This window comes from Megascapheus bottae, chromosome 3 (genome assembly GCF_031878675.1).
Source record: "Megascapheus bottae isolate mThoBot1 chromosome 3, mThoBot2.hap1, whole genome shotgun sequence".
NCBI classification, from domain to species: domain Eukaryota; kingdom Metazoa; phylum Chordata; class Mammalia; order Rodentia; family Geomyidae; genus Megascapheus; species Megascapheus bottae.
Genome location: NC_143511.1, coordinates 36,080,433 through 36,096,840, shown reverse-complemented (window position 1 = coordinate 36,096,840; position 16,408 = coordinate 36,080,433). Strand labels below are relative to the sequence as shown.

Below are 16,408 nucleotides of genomic sequence, written 5' to 3'. Positions count from 1 at the left end.
GGCTCCCCGCCCGCCGCCCCCGCGCGTCCATTCGCTTTTGTGTCCCGCGCGCGGCGCGGCGCGGCCCAGCCCCGCGCACACTCGCGCCCTGCGCCCCGCGGGCCGGCGGGCGGCTCCCGGCGCGGCCCCTCAGCCAGCGCGCCGGCATTGTGTGGACGCGCCGGGCCGGGAGCGCGCGCGGGGGCTGTCGTGCGCCCCCGTCCCCGTCCCCTCCCGGCCGCAGCGCCGCCTGCGCCCCGCCGCCCCTGCCGCCCCCGCGCGGCCCGGCCCCCGGCCCGGCCCGACCCGACCCGGGCAGCGCAGCGGCGGGGCGAGCGGCGGCGCGGCGCGGCAACATGGCGACGGTGCCCGTGTACTGCGTCTGCCGGCTCCCCTACGACGTTACCCGCTTCATGATCGAGTGCGACGCCTGCAAGGACTGGTTCCACGGCAGGTGAGCGCGCCGCGGCCCCCCGCCCGGCCCAGACCCCGCTCGGCCGAGCCCTGCGCCCCCCCGGTTGCGCGCCCCAGGCCCGGCTCGCGGACCGGCCGCCGCCGCCGCTGCCGCCGCAGCCGCCGCCGCATTCCGGGCGCCCGGGTCGGGCCGGGCCGCGCGCCCTTTTGTGCCCAGGGCGGGGGCGCCGGGCGGCGGGCCCGCGCTAGGCGCCCTCGGCCGCGGCGCACAAAGCGAGGCCCGCGGGCCAGGAGGTGGGATCCGTGTGCGGAGAAGTTGGGGCGCCGGGTTGGGGCCCGATCGCCTGACAGTGGGGCCGCCGCAGCTGTGGAGGCCGGGCACGGAAGGGAGGCCCAGGCCCTGCACCCCGCCGCCTCCCCCCTACGAAGTTGCAGGAACTTTCCCCGCGCGGGCTCGGGGCGGCCCGGCCGGGAGAGGCGGGCGCGCAGCCCGGCGCGAGTCCCCCGAGAGGCGCGACTGGCGGGTTCCGGAGATGGCAGGGCTTGGGAGGCCGAGGGGGCTCAGGGGAGATGGTGGCCGGCGCCCCTCCCCTCCCCTGTGGCTTGGGAGCTCCCCGGGACTTGGTTCTAGCGGGCGAGACCCCTACCCGGTTCCCGCGCAGCCGCTGGCCCCGGCGGCCTGCGGGCCTGGGCGGTAGTGCAGTGACAGGACTGTGTGGTGGGGGCTGGGGGTTGTGGCTTGGATGTCTCCTTCCTGGCCTTCACGGCTCCCCATCTCCCTCCTCCCTGTGCCAGGTAGGAACACCCCAGTTTGGACATGACCTTACGATGAAGGAAGATGGGGGGGGTAGGAGGTGAGCCCCGGAGATACTGAAACCCGCCCTCTTGGCCCTTGCCCCTGGCCATGACCTTGCCTGTTGCCTGGGTTTTATAGAACCCAGGTCCATTTCTCTCCAGGAGTAAGAGGAGGAGAAGGAGGAGGAGAAGTAGGAGGAGGAGGAGGAGGAGGAGGTGGTGGAGGAGGTGGTGGTAGTGGTGGAGGTAGTAGTGGTGGTGGCGGTGATCCTTCTGCCTAAACTGCTCCAACAGGTTCTCTTGTGTCTGACTTTGCCTGTGGGAAGGGTTTGGGCCTCCGGGAGGCTGATTGCCCTCTGGGGTTCCAGTTTTAAATGGCCAGGAGGAGGCTTGAGGAAGGGGAAGGGGTACCATGGCAAGTGGTCCCTAACCTTCCCTCTGGAGAGGAAATCCTTTTACTGGCTCACACCATCTGTCTTTAGGGGACCCTTAAAAGTAAACTTTGACCTCTCGTCCAGTTTAGAGGGAGCCAGGCTTGTACTCTCATCTGCCTTAGGGCAGAGTCCCATCTCCCCACCTGTAACAGGGATGCTTGTCTGGAGGACAGGGGGCTCTGTGCCTCCCTAGAATCTCTTAGTCTCATCTGGCTTCTGCCTTGGTATATCTAGGTGTGTAGGAAGTCTCAGAGTAGGGTGACAAGTGTGACTACTGTTCTCTGCCCTAACTAGGGCCAATCTAACAATCAAATGACATCCATCTCATAGAGGTTCATGGGCAGGCCATGAACCTAAAGCATCTAAAGATGCTGGGATGCTGGCCCTGGTCACCGTGGGGTCCCTCCCATCTCCCCTGTCTTTTTCCACAGCCTACAGAACCTTTGGGTACTTGTCAGATCCCTGCTGCTGCCCATATTCTTGGTACCTGGACTGGGCCAAATGAAAGGACCTTTGTCTTATGCCAAGGGGGTTGGATGAGAAGGATAGTTTTCAGTTGGACTTCAGACCCAGGTGAAAACCCATGAATTAAAGGGGCAGGCAGGGGAGAGGGGCCAGAAGCTGGTCTGATGGATATCTTTGTTGTATTTGGCCCAGGCAGAGGAGATGTGATTAAGTCCTAATACTTGACAGAGGATTTTTTTTTTTCCTTTTAAAGGCCTTATCTCTCCTTATTACTTTGAGGTTTTGTGTTTGATCCAGGACAGGCAGTTAGTTGCTCAACACAGGCTCATTTTTGCCTACTTGTGGTGGTCCTAAGATCTGAAAGGAGCTCAGCTATGGAAAACATTTTGTCATATCTATAATCAATGGTCACTTACTCTTGTGTCCCTTGATTGGGGAAAGATTACCTGTGGGTACTGGTTCTTAGCAGGAGCTGAGATGGAGAAAAGGTGGGGTCAAGGATTGGGGCCTGGTGAGCAGAACAGGGTAAGGTGGGCAGAGCCTCTTGCCGATGCTCTGGCTCTGGGTAAATCCCTTGAGCTTCCCTTTGCTCTCATTGTGAATTGGAAGTGTGGGATGAGACCACGACTCTATCCAGACCAGCATAGCATCTGTACTGTTTGTGTCATGGTCCCCATTTTAATTCACTTTTTAAAAGTTTGAATACTTTCCACATTTTTTATTTTGAGGGGGACTTAGACTGACAGAAGTGTTTCAATTTCCCTTCCATTTGCCCTAACATTAACATCTGACACAATAACCATGGTGCCAGCTTCGTAACCAAGGAGAGAACACTGGCAGTGCAATTGACTGATCTACAGACTTCGTTCAGCTTGATTTAACCAGGATTCCCTCCTTGCTGTCTTTTTCCTGCTCCAGGATCCCACATTGTATGTCTCCTTACTCTGGCAAATATTTCTTTTAAAGGAAACTTCATATCATTCCCTGAAATAGAACATTAGTGTAACTTGCCATACACAGTAACTGTGAAAATAAACACAGTAACTATACAAGTAAAAAGCCTGAATGTGTCCTACCTTGGCCCAGCAAGCCTGGTTTGGGAGAATTGGAGAGAGGGTCTCTGAGTCACTTATACAGTGGCAGAATCTTGCTCTTGGCAGTAGTTGTGGGCCTATTACGTGTACAGGACAGATGCTTTCTAGGACCTGAGCAGGCTTCTGGGATAAGTCTGCCTCTCAGGGGCACTAACCCCCCCCCCCCCAGTCAGTGTCTGCTATATGTGGTAGGGCATTCCTCCTGGACTGGGTTGGCATGTGTGCTATCCTAAAATTTGTACCCTGCATTTCCAAGATGGACAGTGTCAGGGAATATAATGCACTGTATGTGAGATGCCTTTTTCCAAGTCCTTAGAGGAATCTTTCTCCTTCCCATCTTGACCTGGGTACTGTCAGCCCAGTCACTCTTTGCTACCATTGTCTGTGGTACAGCCTGGCAATTGGGATTTTTTTTTTTCCTCTTTTGCTAGTACAGGGGTTTGTGCTTTCTCTGCCTGCTTGTGTTAGCTGATGGTCTACCACTTGAGCCATATACCTTTCACTCTGATGGTTCATTCGTGATGCATTCCTCATGATTTTTATTTTATTTTATTTTATTTTGCTTGAGCTGACTTTGAACCATAATTGTCCAGATCTCAGTTTCTTAAGTAGCTAAGATTGCAGATACAAGCCACTGGTGCCTGATTGGAATTGAGGCTTTGCTTCAAAAAGGATGGATTTGGGGGCAGGACCTGCCTGATTGGAGGTAGCTGGTCTTACCCTCCAGATGAAGACAAGAACAAAGAAGGACTTCAGTGTTGTTGGATTGTTGGTTCATTTTTTTTTTTTTGCATTTTTTTATTGTAATTAGTAAAAGGGTTACATGATATTTGCCAGATAAAAGGTGCATTAATTCACATTGTTGGTTCATTTTTTTTTTTTTTTTTTGCCAGTCCTGGGCTTGAGCTCAGGGCTTGAGCACTGTCCTTGGACTTTCTCAAGGCTAGAGCTCTACCACTTGAGCCTCAGCACCACTTCTGGCTTTTTGCTATGTATGTGGGGTACCGAGGAATCAAACCCGGGTCTTCATGCATGCTAGGCAAGCACTTTAACCACTAGGCCAAACTCCCGGCCCCATGTTGGTTCATTTTTGTGAGAGAATGGGACTAGCACTCAGAGCCTGGACTGTCCCTTAGCTTTTTTTTTTTTTTTTTTTTCCCTGAGTGATGCTTTCTTATTTGAACCACAGCTCCACTTTTGGCTTTTTGGTAGTTAATTGGATGTAAGAGTCTTATGGACTTTGCTGCTTGAGCTGGCTTTGAACATTGATCCTCAGATTTCAGCTCCTTGAGTAGCTAGAATCACAGGAGTGAGCTGTCAACCCCTTCCTTCTAGACTACTTGAGGGGACCTGCATAAAAGGGACACCTCTAAAAGGCGAGGACATATTCCCAGTGCACACATGAGAACAAGTTGCAAGCAGGAGGCTAGCTGCCTCCTCCCAGGTTCTATTCCCAAATCCATGCCCCCTGCTCCTGCCTGTAGCTGTAGACTAGAGGACCCAGCCTCTTACCAATCTGCTGACTTGACTGGAAGATTTTTGACTTCTGACAAGTAGGAATTATTGTATTAAAGTATCTAACATCTGTAACCCAAGCTTTCTGGTCTTCTTTCAGGTGCTTGTTCTATTGGATTTGAGGGGTTTTTAGTTTTTATTTTTTGAGGCATCACCTATAAAATTGACGTGAAAGAGCTTGAAAGCTGAATGGGAAACTTTGGTGACAAAAAGTTTTCACTTATTGCTCAGTAAATACTTGTTGACATGTTTTAATGAGGAGATTGGAGCTGGTATGTCTCTTATGGGGTTTCTTATACAGGGAATTAGGAATTAGCCTTGGAGATAGAGAGTTCCATCTCAGAGGGATGAGTGGGGTGATGTGAGCAATGAAATAGGGATGGATGCAAGGAAGCCGGCGAGAGGACTCAGGTATATACCAGAACTTAGCTTGTTGTGGGCAGGAACCTGGGACAGGACTGACTGTCTTTCTCTTTCCGTTCCCCTCCCTCTCTCTCCCTCCCTCTCCCTTTCTCTCCTTTCCTCTCCCTTCTTCTCCCTCCCTCCCCCCCACTTTCTCTTGCTTTCTCTCTTTTCTTTGGTGCCAGTCCTGAGGCTTGTACTCAGGGCCCCGGACATTATCCTTGAGAAAGTTCAAGGCTAGCATTAGCACTCTACTCTTGCACCACAGCCTCACTTCCCACTTTTTCTGTGTATATGGTGCCAAGGAATTGAACCCAGGTTTTAGGCATGCTGAGCAAGCACTCTACCATTAGGCCACACTCCCCACCCTGCACTAATTATTATTGTTTATTTAGTTAGTTATTTTTGTCATTCCTAGCGCTTGAACTCAGGGACTGGACACTGTCCTTAGACTCTCTTTTGCTCAAGGTTAGTGCTCTGCCACTTGAGCCACAGTGCCATTTCTGGCTTTTTCTGCGTGTGTGGTACTGAGAAATCAAACACAAGGGTTTGTGCATGCTAGGCAAGCTCTCTACTTCTAGGCTATGCTTCTGGCCCTGCACTGATTTTTCTTTTATTTTGATAGGTTGTGGGGCTTGAACTCTGGGCCTGGGCACTGTCCCTGAGCTCTTCAGCTCAAGATTACCACCCTACCACTTGAGTTACAGTGCCACTTCTGGTTTCCTGGTGGTTAATTGGAGATAAGAGTCTCATGGACTTTAGAGCCTGGGCTGGCTTTGAACCTCTATCCTTGGATCTCAGCCTCCTGAGTAGCTAGGATTATAGGTGTGAGGCACTGCACTCGGGTGCACTGATTATTTTTGAGATAAGGAGCTCATCTTACATGTGTGCCTGGGCTAACTTTAAACTGCAAGCCTCATGATTTCCAAATGGCTATGATAATAAGTATGAGCCATTAGTACCTAGCTTGCTTGCCCACATATTTATTAATTTATTTTTTAAAAAAGGGCTCACTATGTAGCCCAGACTGGCTGAGAACTAGAGATTCTCCTACTTCAGTTCCCGAAGTGTTAGGATTCTAGGTGGGGTGACCACAGGTATGGGATCTAGCCAGGAGAGAGGACTGCTACTACCTTTTAGTGAGAGCAGGACTGGTACAGGAAGTGCACGTGGTGGGGGGGTTGAGATGAGGAGAAGGTTAGGCTCTAGGAGTGCTTGGAAGGTGCAATGGATAAGACTTGCTGGACATGTCTCTGATTCTATGTGTCTGTCCCTCAGGACTCCATCTTCCCTTCTCCTCAGTGCTGCAGGACTGAGTTGGCCTGTGAGTTTTCCTTGTTTTCACTCAGCCTTAAGCTCCTTGGGGCAGAGCTGCATCTGGGGTACGTGGGGACATGGGATGGGGCTTTATGTTTGTGCTCAGAGGGTTGGCTCTGTTGTTGGCCAGTGGACTGTGTATGTCAGAAGGAGAGGAGGCCCTACCAGGGCCCCACAGAAACAGCATTACGATGTGTTTAGGAATAATGATTCACCATTTTAAGACAAGGAATTTTCCCTGTGTGAGTTCTCCAAGTTCTGGAGGAGGTAAGAAGAACGAGTCCTGGTCTAATGATGTTTTCCAAATGAATTGTGTATGGAAGGAAGCAGCTTGATGTGAGCCTCATCACAGGACCCGGAACGTTTGCTTTTATTGGAAATATTGGTCTGGAAACAGGCTTGGTGTGAGACTCAGGACTGCAGCGCATGCTTGTTTGGTGCCATTTGCAGGCATGGCTACAGATGGCATGAGGTCTGGGCTGAAATTTGCATTGCTCTGTATCAGCCCTGGCACCCTGGATATCATCTTCTCTTGGGCCATTTCCTTACATTTCTTCACCCTTGCCAGGTCCTCATTTCCAAAGCATGAAGGGACTTGCTGTGGAAAGTGGGCCGTGGTAGAGTTTTCCAAGGTGAAGTACGTCTAAAGCAAGCATCTATCTAATTCCTAAAGCTCAGGGTAAAGCAAGTCTGCTAATTGGCTTTTGGATGCTGAAAGTAGTGCTGCAGGAACTGCCATTCTGGCTGTGGGTTACACCTGAGGGGTTATGATGCTGTTGTTATCTTATGTGGTTCCCATAGCAACCAAGGGCAAATCACACTATGGCCTCCATGCTCAGCACTGGCCTGAGGCAGCCAAAGGAGAAGTCACAGGGCTTGGTGGTGTATAGCTTCTAACTCTGGTGTGTTGACTCTGACCAGGGCAGGGAGATGACATTTATCTGCAAGAGGGTACAGGTGAGAAGGTGGAAGCATCTGGCTCGTGTTCTTCCGGCTCAAGGATCTGAACAAATGGCAGGTTTTGGAACTGCTGTGTGTGTGTGTGTGCTGTGCCAGTGCAGCATGATGGGAGGCATCCCCGAGGAGGGCTGCAGATGGTCCAAGGTAGAGGAAGTGGTTCTCTCTCCAAGCAGCCACTTACTCAGCTCCGTGCCAAGTTTCTGTGCTGAGTATCTCTCAGAATACCACCCATAATGGTGGTATTCTTGCTTCAGTCCATTTTCAGTCATTATTTCTGCTGACCTTGATTACCAGTGTTGTGACTTGGTGGCAATATCTACTCTACCCATGTTCCCCAAAGTGCTAGGGGAAAACATTCTCAGAGTGCATTTCACCTGGAACCCAGAGCACTGGAGGTCTTTGTGGCAAAAGGAGGAACTAGTCTTTTATTTTTTATTTTTTGGTGGGGCTTGAACTTTGGGCCTGGGTGCTGTCCTTGAGCTCTTTTGCGCAAGGCTACCTCCCTACCCCTGGGCCTGGGTGTTGTCCCTGAGCTCTTTAGCTCAAGGCTACCACCCCACCCTGGAGCCACAGTCCCACTTCTGTTTTCTAGAGGTTAATTGGAGATAAGAGTCTAGCTTTACATTACAGTCCTCAGATCTCAGCCTCCTGGGTAGCTAGGATTAGGGGCAAGAGCCCAGGGGCTCAGCTGTCTTTTATCTTTTGAAAGAAATTGAAATGGTTTAGTTTACATAAAATTAATCATTCTACCCCAGCACTGAAAAGAGAAAGGAAAAAGTAATTTAGTGGCATTTAGTGTAAATATACAGCTCTCACCTCTGTCTGGTCTCTATTTTCCTCATCCCAAAGTAAACCCTCTGTCCATTAAGTAGACTCCTCATTTCTTTTTACATCCTGTGACTACCACTAAACTGTTTTCTGGCCTAGTTGGGTTACCTATTCTATCCTAGAGCTTGAATTTGGGACCTGGGTTCTATTGTTTAGCTTTTTTGTTCAAAGCAGGTGCTCTACCACTGGAGCCGTAGCTCCACTTTTGTCTTTTTGGTTGTTAAGAGTCTCACAGACTTTCCTGCCCAGGTTACCTTTGAACTGATATCCTGGGATCTTAACCCCCTGAGTAGCTAGAGTTATGGGTGTGAGCCACTGGCTAAAGGCTCATTCTGGGTATTTTGTATTTCATGTAAGTAGAATGTTACAATATGTAGCTTTTAATCTGGCTTCTTTTTACTGAGCACTGTGTTTTGGAGACTTATCTACATTGTTTCATGTATCTGTATTAAGATAATTTTTTTCTTTTTTTTTTTTTAACCAGTCCTGGGACTTGAACTCAGGGCCTGAGCACTATTCTTGGGCTTTTTTATTTTAAGGCTAGAGCTCTACACTTGAGCCACAGCACCAGCTCTGGCTTTTTTTTTTCTATGTATGTGGTACCAGGGAATTGAACCCAGGTCTTTATGCATGCTAGATAAGCACTCTTACCACTAGGCCCTGGATACTTTTTCTTTTTTTTTTTTTTTTTTGCCAGTCCTGGGCTTGAGCTCAGGGCCTGAGCCCTGTCCTTGGACTTTCTCAAGGCTAGCACTCCGCCACTTGAACCTCAGCACCATTTCTGGCTTTTGTCTATGTATGTGGTACCAAGGAATCGAACCCCGGTCTTCGTGCATGCTAGGCAAGCACTTTAACCACTAGGCCAAACTCCCGGCCCCTGGATACTTTTTCTTTTATAGCTGAATAACATTTTGTTGTGTTGATAGGATAAATCTTATCCACTCATCAGTTGTTGGATAGTTGAATTGTTTCCACCTGTGGCTGTTGTAAATATGCTGCTGTGAATATTTGTGCATAAATGTTTGGTTTGTGTACCTGTTTTCAGTTCTTTTGGACATATTAAACACCTGTGCTACTGCTGAGCTACACTCTCAGCCCTGAATTTACTTTCTGCATAAGCATTTTTACAGGGACTGCACATTTCTTTACATCTTCACCAACACTTATTTTTCTTTACATAAAAAAAAAAATTGTTGGGGCCAGGAGTTTGGCCTAGTGGTAGAGTGCTTGCCTAGTATGCACAAAGACCCGGGTTCGATTCCTAGGTACCACATGCATAGAAAAAGCCAGAAATGATGCTGTGACTCAAGTGGTAGAGCTCTAGCTTTGAGAAAGTCAAAAGACAGAGCTCAGGCCCTGAGTTCAAGCCCCAAGACTGGCAAAAAAAAATTGTTATAGCTATTCTAATGTATTCTAATGGGTGCGGGTGTAAAGTGGTGTATTTCATGGTGGTTTTGAGCATCATCTCATGGTCTTGGTGATTTGTGGATATCTTCTTTGGAGAAATGTCTGATCAAATCCCTTTCTCACTTTTCTCCTACCTTGCTAATGATGGAATCCATAGTCTTACCCCTGGCTGTATATCCTTGGCCTGTTTGCTAATTTTAAAACTGGATTGTTTTTCTTTTTGATGCTGAGCTTTCAGAGTCCTTTATATATTCTAAAGATTATATCTTTTTATTAGCTACATTATTTGAAAATATTTCTCCAATTCCTTGGTTTGTTTTTGTTTTTGCCAGTCCTGGGCTTGATCTCAGGGCCTGAGCACTGTCCTTGGGCTTTTTCCTCAAGGTTAGAGCTCCACCACTTGAGCCACAGCACCACTTCCAGCTTTTCAATGTATGTGGTACCAAGAAATTGAACCCAGGTCTTCGTGCATGCTAGGCAAGCACTCTACCACTAGGCCAAACTCCTGGGCCCTTAGGTTGTCTTTTAATGTTTCCTTTTCGTCTCCAGTTACTTTTTTTCTTTACCCTCTGTGCCAGAACCAGGGCCTGTAGGTTGTTTCTTAGCTTTTTTGCTCAAGATTGGCCCTCTACTACTTGAACCACAACTTCATTTCTAACTTTTCTAGTGGCTAGAGATGAAAATGTGGCTTCAAACTAAGATTCTCAGCCCTTTTTGTTTGTTTGTTGGTCTTGAGACTTGGGCCTGAGAGTTGTCCCTGAGCTCTTCAGCTCAAGGCTACCACCCTACCCTGGAGCCACAGCCCCACTTCTGGTTTTCTAGTGGGTAATTGGAGATTACAGTCTCATGGATTTTAGTGCCTGAGCTGGCTTTGAACTGCTATCCTCAGATCTCAGCCACCTGGGTAGCTAGGATTACAGGTGTGAGCCACTGGAGCCCGACTTTTTTTTTCTTTCTTTCTGGTACTGAGGAGTTCAGGCCTTAGGATAACTTGTCTTGCTGGCACAGCTAGTACTCTACCATTTGAGTTATGCCTCTAGCCTGCCTTCTTACTGATTATTTTAGAGATATACTCTCTGTTGGCTGGCCCTGAACCTTGACCTTCCAGAACTCAGCATTTTGGATAATTAGGATTATAGGCATAAGCTGCCAATACCTGATGATCACTTTATGTGTGTGCGTGTGTGTGCGTGTGTGTGTATGTATGTATGCGTGCATTTATTTTTGCCAGTCCTGGGGCTTGAACTCAAGGCCTGAGCACTGTCCTTGGGCTTTTTCAAGGCTAGCACTCTACCCCTTGTGCCACAGTACCACTTCTGGCTTTTCTGTGTATGTGGTACTGAGGATCAAAGCCAGTTCTTCATACATGCTAGGTAAGCATTCTACCACTAGGCCCCACTTTTAAAAATTTTTTAACCTGCATATGTTAGGCAGATGTTCTACTGTTGTGCCACATTGCAGCCCCAGGTCTGGTATGTTTATCTGTCTTCACAGTCACCTTTTCACATATGGTAACTGGATATTTCACAAGCACGAATATGTAGGGAACTTCCTGCCCCTTACACATTCTTGGTGTTCATGCATATGCTGGTGTGTACATACCCAGATGTCATGTAGATGTTTGCATGCTGTTGGGGGGGGGCATCACTATCTCTCTTTTGAACTGTAAGCATCTGTTGAACCTCTGTGCCTGTTGTAGAGCTTAGGCATCTTTACTATGTAGGTTCGATCACTGTTGTATTATGGGAGGTCTCCTTGTGTATACTTCTACCTCAGGTCTTCTCTGCCATCCTCCCTCAGGGCTCCTGTGTGCCTGAAGTGGTGGTGTGATGAGTCCAGGGCCTTTGGATGGGAGTAGAGGTCACAGTCGTCCTGAGCGCTGCTGGATGCTCTATGTGGACAGCACACAACCTCCCCGACTCTCACACGACTGAGTGCTGATGGTTATTCCTACCCAGTGGACAAACCTGCCAAGGTTAGGAGGGTTTGGCTTGCTGTGGTCAGCACTATGAAGCAACAGACTGGGATGTAGCTGTCCCAAGCACTCTGTTGAAGGGAGTGACAAGAAATGCCCTCCAGGCTAGGAAGTGGACACTCAGAATGCCTTGGGACTGGGAAGGGTGCCTGGAGCTAGAGCTTGGCAGGTTGGGAAGGGTACTTAAGAGTCAGAGCTGGGTGAGCTGAGAGGGGCAGATCTAGTGAGAGTGTTGGCTAGAGGGGCTGCAGAAGTCCTTCCAGGAGTCAACTCGAAATGTGGTGGGGGGACTTCTTTGGATCTAGGGTGCAATAAGCCTGCAAGGGGGACCAGCATGATGTGCTTAGGCCATGTCAAGTGGTGGTGAAAGATCTGTAGCCCTTCTGATTCCTCCTATGGCCCCTCCAAAGTTAAAGACTGGATTGGGTCAGGAAGGGAGTTGTTGAATCAGGCCTGTAGCCTGTTGGAGGAGCCCTGAGATAAGAGAAGGGGGTCCCCTGAGGTGAGGGAAGAGGAACTCTCGAAAGAAGGATGGGAGAGTGAGGATGGAAGAGCTCTAGAGTGAGGGATGAGGAGCTTTAGAGTGAAGAATGAGCTCCTCTAGAGTGAGGGGTGAAGAGACTCTAGAGTGAGGGCTGGGGACTGGGAGATGAGGGATTGAGGAAGAGGAGGCTGAGGTGATTGCTGGAGGAGCTTTAGGGGTGGAGTGGAGCATCATGGTGGAAAGGCTTTTTATGCTATTTATCCTTCCTGCCCCTTGGAAGTAGTGCTTGCCGGGCACTACCCCTACTCCCAGTTCCTGTGGTGTCTATTGGAGGTGGAAATACTAGCTGCCTTTGGTTTTGTAAGGTTCTCACGTACTGTGTTGACTGTACTGTGTGACTTAGCTCTGTCTGTGTCTGTATCAGCATCTCTCTGGGCCACTCAGCGTTTATGTAATCCTGTGTGCCCATTGGCTTTTCTGACCCTTAGACCCTGACTTGTGCTGTCTTGAGTTATTCTTGAGCCCTGGGTGGAGCTAAACCATCCACTTGATATTTGCCCCGGAAACTGTCCTCAACCTGGGTGCCTGTGACAGGTGTGTGAGAGAGCATATTTCTCCCTTCCTATGAGCTGTGGCTGTGTGGGACTAGAGCTTGAAGGACCTGCTTGCCTGAGTTCTTGTCTGAGGGGCAGGTAGAGATGCCCCCCGGCCTGGCCAGGGTGGTTCTTGGGAGGGGCCCTTCCTTGAATGGCCAGGGTATATGGTCTAGTTACTCTTTTCTCGGTGGATACTGGATACTGGGATGGGGTTGGCTTTGCCTTTATTCTCAGTGATATAGTATGGGGATTGGGTAGAGGTGGAATTAGATGTGGGGGAGAATATGAAAGAGGAAAGGGCCTGGAGGCAGTGAGAGAGTGGGGCTACTATCTGAAATTCCATACCCCAAGTTTGGGACTGGAGCTCTGCAATGCCCTGACACACCTTGGGTGTTTCTTCAGTACCTTCTTCAGCTATAGAGCCTGAACATAGCAAGTGACTTCAAGCCTGGAGAGAAAGCTTCAAGTGGACTCACTTTTGTTCAGTTTGAGGACTTGACTTTTCTTTTTGTTACTCTGGGCCTGGGCACTGTCCCTGAATTCTTCAGCTCAAGGCTACTGCCTTACCCCTTGAGCCTCAGCACCACTTCTGGCTTTCTAGTGGTTAATTGGAGATAAGAGTGTCATGGACTTTAGTGCCCTGGCTGGCTTTGAACCTTGGTCTTTAGATCTCAGCCTTCTGAGTAGCTAGGATTACATGTGTGAGCCGCTATGCCCGGCTTAGTTTGAGGACTTTTCTAATAATTGAAACTGACCCACAAGGGATACTGAAGCAGGTTTTTAATAGACTAGGGTTTTTCAGCCAGTCTGTGCCTTAGCCTGGAGAAGTCTTGTGATGGTGCCTAGCCTGTGTATGGTAGGATATTTAGTCCTGGTCACCATCTCCTAAATCCTGGGAACACCTCTACTGTGACAACATGTGGCTCTGGACGCTGTCAGTGTTCCATGAGAAACCTGAGAGCCCAGCTGAGAGCAAGCAGTAGCTAACATTTCACTGAATATATTGTGCCATTTTCTGGTAGAAAATCATTTGACAATCCATCTTTTTTTTCCCCTATATATTTATATCTTTTGATAAGAAATAATTAAATTTGGGCTGGGAGCATGGTGGAGTGGTACCGTGCTTGCATGAAGCCCTGGGTTTGATTCCCTGGAACCACAAAAAAAGCCGGAAGTGGCACTGTGGCTCAAGTGACAGAGTGCTAGCCTTAAGCAAAAAGTGTCCAAGGACAGTGCTCAGGCCATGAGTTCAAGCCCCAGGACTGGCAAAAAAAAAAAGAAGAAGAAAGAAAAGAAAGAAAGAAGAATGATTACATTTATTTATAAAAAATTTTATTTGTGGTGCTGGGGTTGACGCTCAGGACCTCATGTATTCACACAAATTCTCTATCTGATTAGCAACCCAGCCTTTAAAAAAATTTTTTGATTAAATTATTTTACAAATGAACACTAGCACCTAGCAGAGATGGAGAGAGGGGGAGGAAGGGAGGGAGGAAGAGAGTGGGGGAGAGAGAGAGAAAATGTGAATGAGTATGAATGAGAATCTTAATCTTCCATCCTCAGCTTCACAGAAGCATGTGCTTTAACAGCGCCCTTTTCCCTTCCTCACACAGAGGATGGAGGGGAACATAGCATCACAGCCTGGCACGTGTCCCAGTGTCCCCTCTCTCATACTGTGGGTTCTTGCAGCAATGCTCAGGGATGCTTTGACTTCCTTAGGCTGTGGCATTACCACACAGTAGCAATCCTGGGCTGCACATTTTTTTGTGCATGTATGCAAGTTATCCACTGGCTAAATTCCAATTAGAGAAGTTGCTCTTTTCAGGAGATACAGCATTAAAGATTAAAAAAAAAATAGGTTGTACCTTTTTTTGTTTGTTTGTTTTTGTTTTTGTGATAACCAGTCCTGGAGGTTGAACTCAGGGGTTTAGGTGCTGTCCTTGAGCTTTACTGCTCAAGGCTAGCACTCTGTCACTTGAGCCACAGCTCCACTTCTGTTTTTCTGATGGTTAATTGGAAATAAGATTCTCATAGACTTTCCTGCCTGGACTGGCTTCAAACTGTGATCCTCCGATCTAAGCCTCTTGAATGATTAGGGTTACTCAGATTACAGGCATGAATAGGGCTTGAATTTTTCTTTTAATTGGCTTGTATCAGTGATTCTTCTATGTATTTACATTGTATTTCAATCAAGTCAGTGGGACTTTCTGGTCTTTTCAATTAAATCTGGAAATTTTAGTTTATTTTCAGTTGCCTACTTATGGAGCTTATTCACACTGGAATCCTTTCTCTTCAGAGTTGTAGTATTCTGGCAATGATTCTGATACTTTCTAATAAAGATGGAAGGAACAAGTTCCATAGAATAGGTTAGCTGAGAAGAAGTCCTTTGATGAGTTTGGGTGACCTTTCCATTTTTTTTTCTGTCTCCTGCCCTGTAGCTACTCCAAGGCTGCCTCCTACCTGTTTGCTGAATGTCCTTCTATCTTGGTTGAGTCTGCTGCTAGGTCAAAACTCATTTGCATTTTCCTCCCATACACCTTTTTTAAGTTACTCTTTTAGTGTTACAGAAAATACACATGGTACTGAGCATCTTCACATCTCCTGATCCAGTTTCACAGAATGTTCATCTCTTTCATCACTGTGGTAGGAGCCCTCATCCATCATTACCTATGAGGCTCTGGGCTTGCTTGGGGTCCTTTGTCTGCCAAGGCACACCCTTGAGTCCGTGTACTGCCCTCATATCTCCTGGACCCTGTGGGTGCCATAATGACTTCTGAGACTCCTTTTGTCCTATGACCCTAGCAGACAGAGGACCACTGGTCAGAGTTACAGGGGGACACAGGGAAAGTCGCTGCTTCTTTCTAGAAAGCCCAGCATTGCCAACTCCTCACCCTAGCTAGGGTACCCCAGCAGTTCAAAGCATTGCACTAGGTCAGCCAGGTAGCTAACTCCTATATTCTTTAGAGGGATCCTGTGCCACACAGCAGATATGCAATGTAGTGACCCAGGATTACAAGTATGAGCCACCTGTGTCCCACCTATTACTATTTTTTTTATTGGCATGTTAAATTGTAAAGAGTTTCATTGTGACATTCCCTAAATGAATATAACATACTTGGATTATATTGTCTACTTTTTTCTCTTTCTTTTCTTTTTTTTTTTTTTTTTTTGCCAGTCATGGGCTTGAACTCAGGACCTGAGCACTGTCCTTGGACTTTCTCAAGGCTAGAGCTCTACCACTTGAACCTCAGCACCACTTCCAGCTAGCTAGCTAGCTTTCTTTCTTTCTTTCTTTCTTTCTTTCTTTCTTTCTTTCTTTCTTTCTTTCTTTCTTTCTGTTTGTGGGTCATGGGGCTTGAACTCAACCTGGATGCTGTCTCTGAGCTCTTCAGCTCAAGCTCAAGGCTTCCACCCTACCCTTGAGCCAAACCCCACTTCCCATTTTTAAGAGGTTAATTGGAGATAAGACTCTCAGGTCCTTTTGTGCCCAGGCTGGCTTTGAACCTTGATCCTCAGATCTCAGCCTCTTGAGTGGCTAGGATTACACGCATGAGCCACAGCACCCAGCTTCTTTTTAAATTTCTTTTCTATGTATGTGGTACTGAGAAATCAAACCCAGGTCTTTGTGCATGCTAGGCAAGCACTCTACTAGGCCAAACTCCCAGCCCTGTATTGTCTACTTCTATGTTTCTTGTATCTCCTTTCTTCTCTCCCTCTGTTCCCTTCCTATTCCACCTGCCTGG

The 16,408-nt window shown here is 48.3% G+C and overlaps 1 protein-coding gene across 1 annotated transcript in view; it reads left to right on the top strand.

Annotated features, from left to right (window-relative positions):
• Positions 1-296: 296 nt before the first annotated feature.
• The window catches only part of Phf2 (PHD finger protein 2), a 97,194-nt gene continuing 81,082 nt past the window's right edge, over positions 297-16,408 (top strand). Inside the window, exon 1 of the mRNA XM_090329898.1 lies at positions 297-433. Coding sequence (XP_090186024.1) covers positions 336-433 — 98 coding nt within the window. The 5' untranslated portion in view covers positions 297-335. The remainder of the gene's footprint in view (positions 434-16,408) is intronic.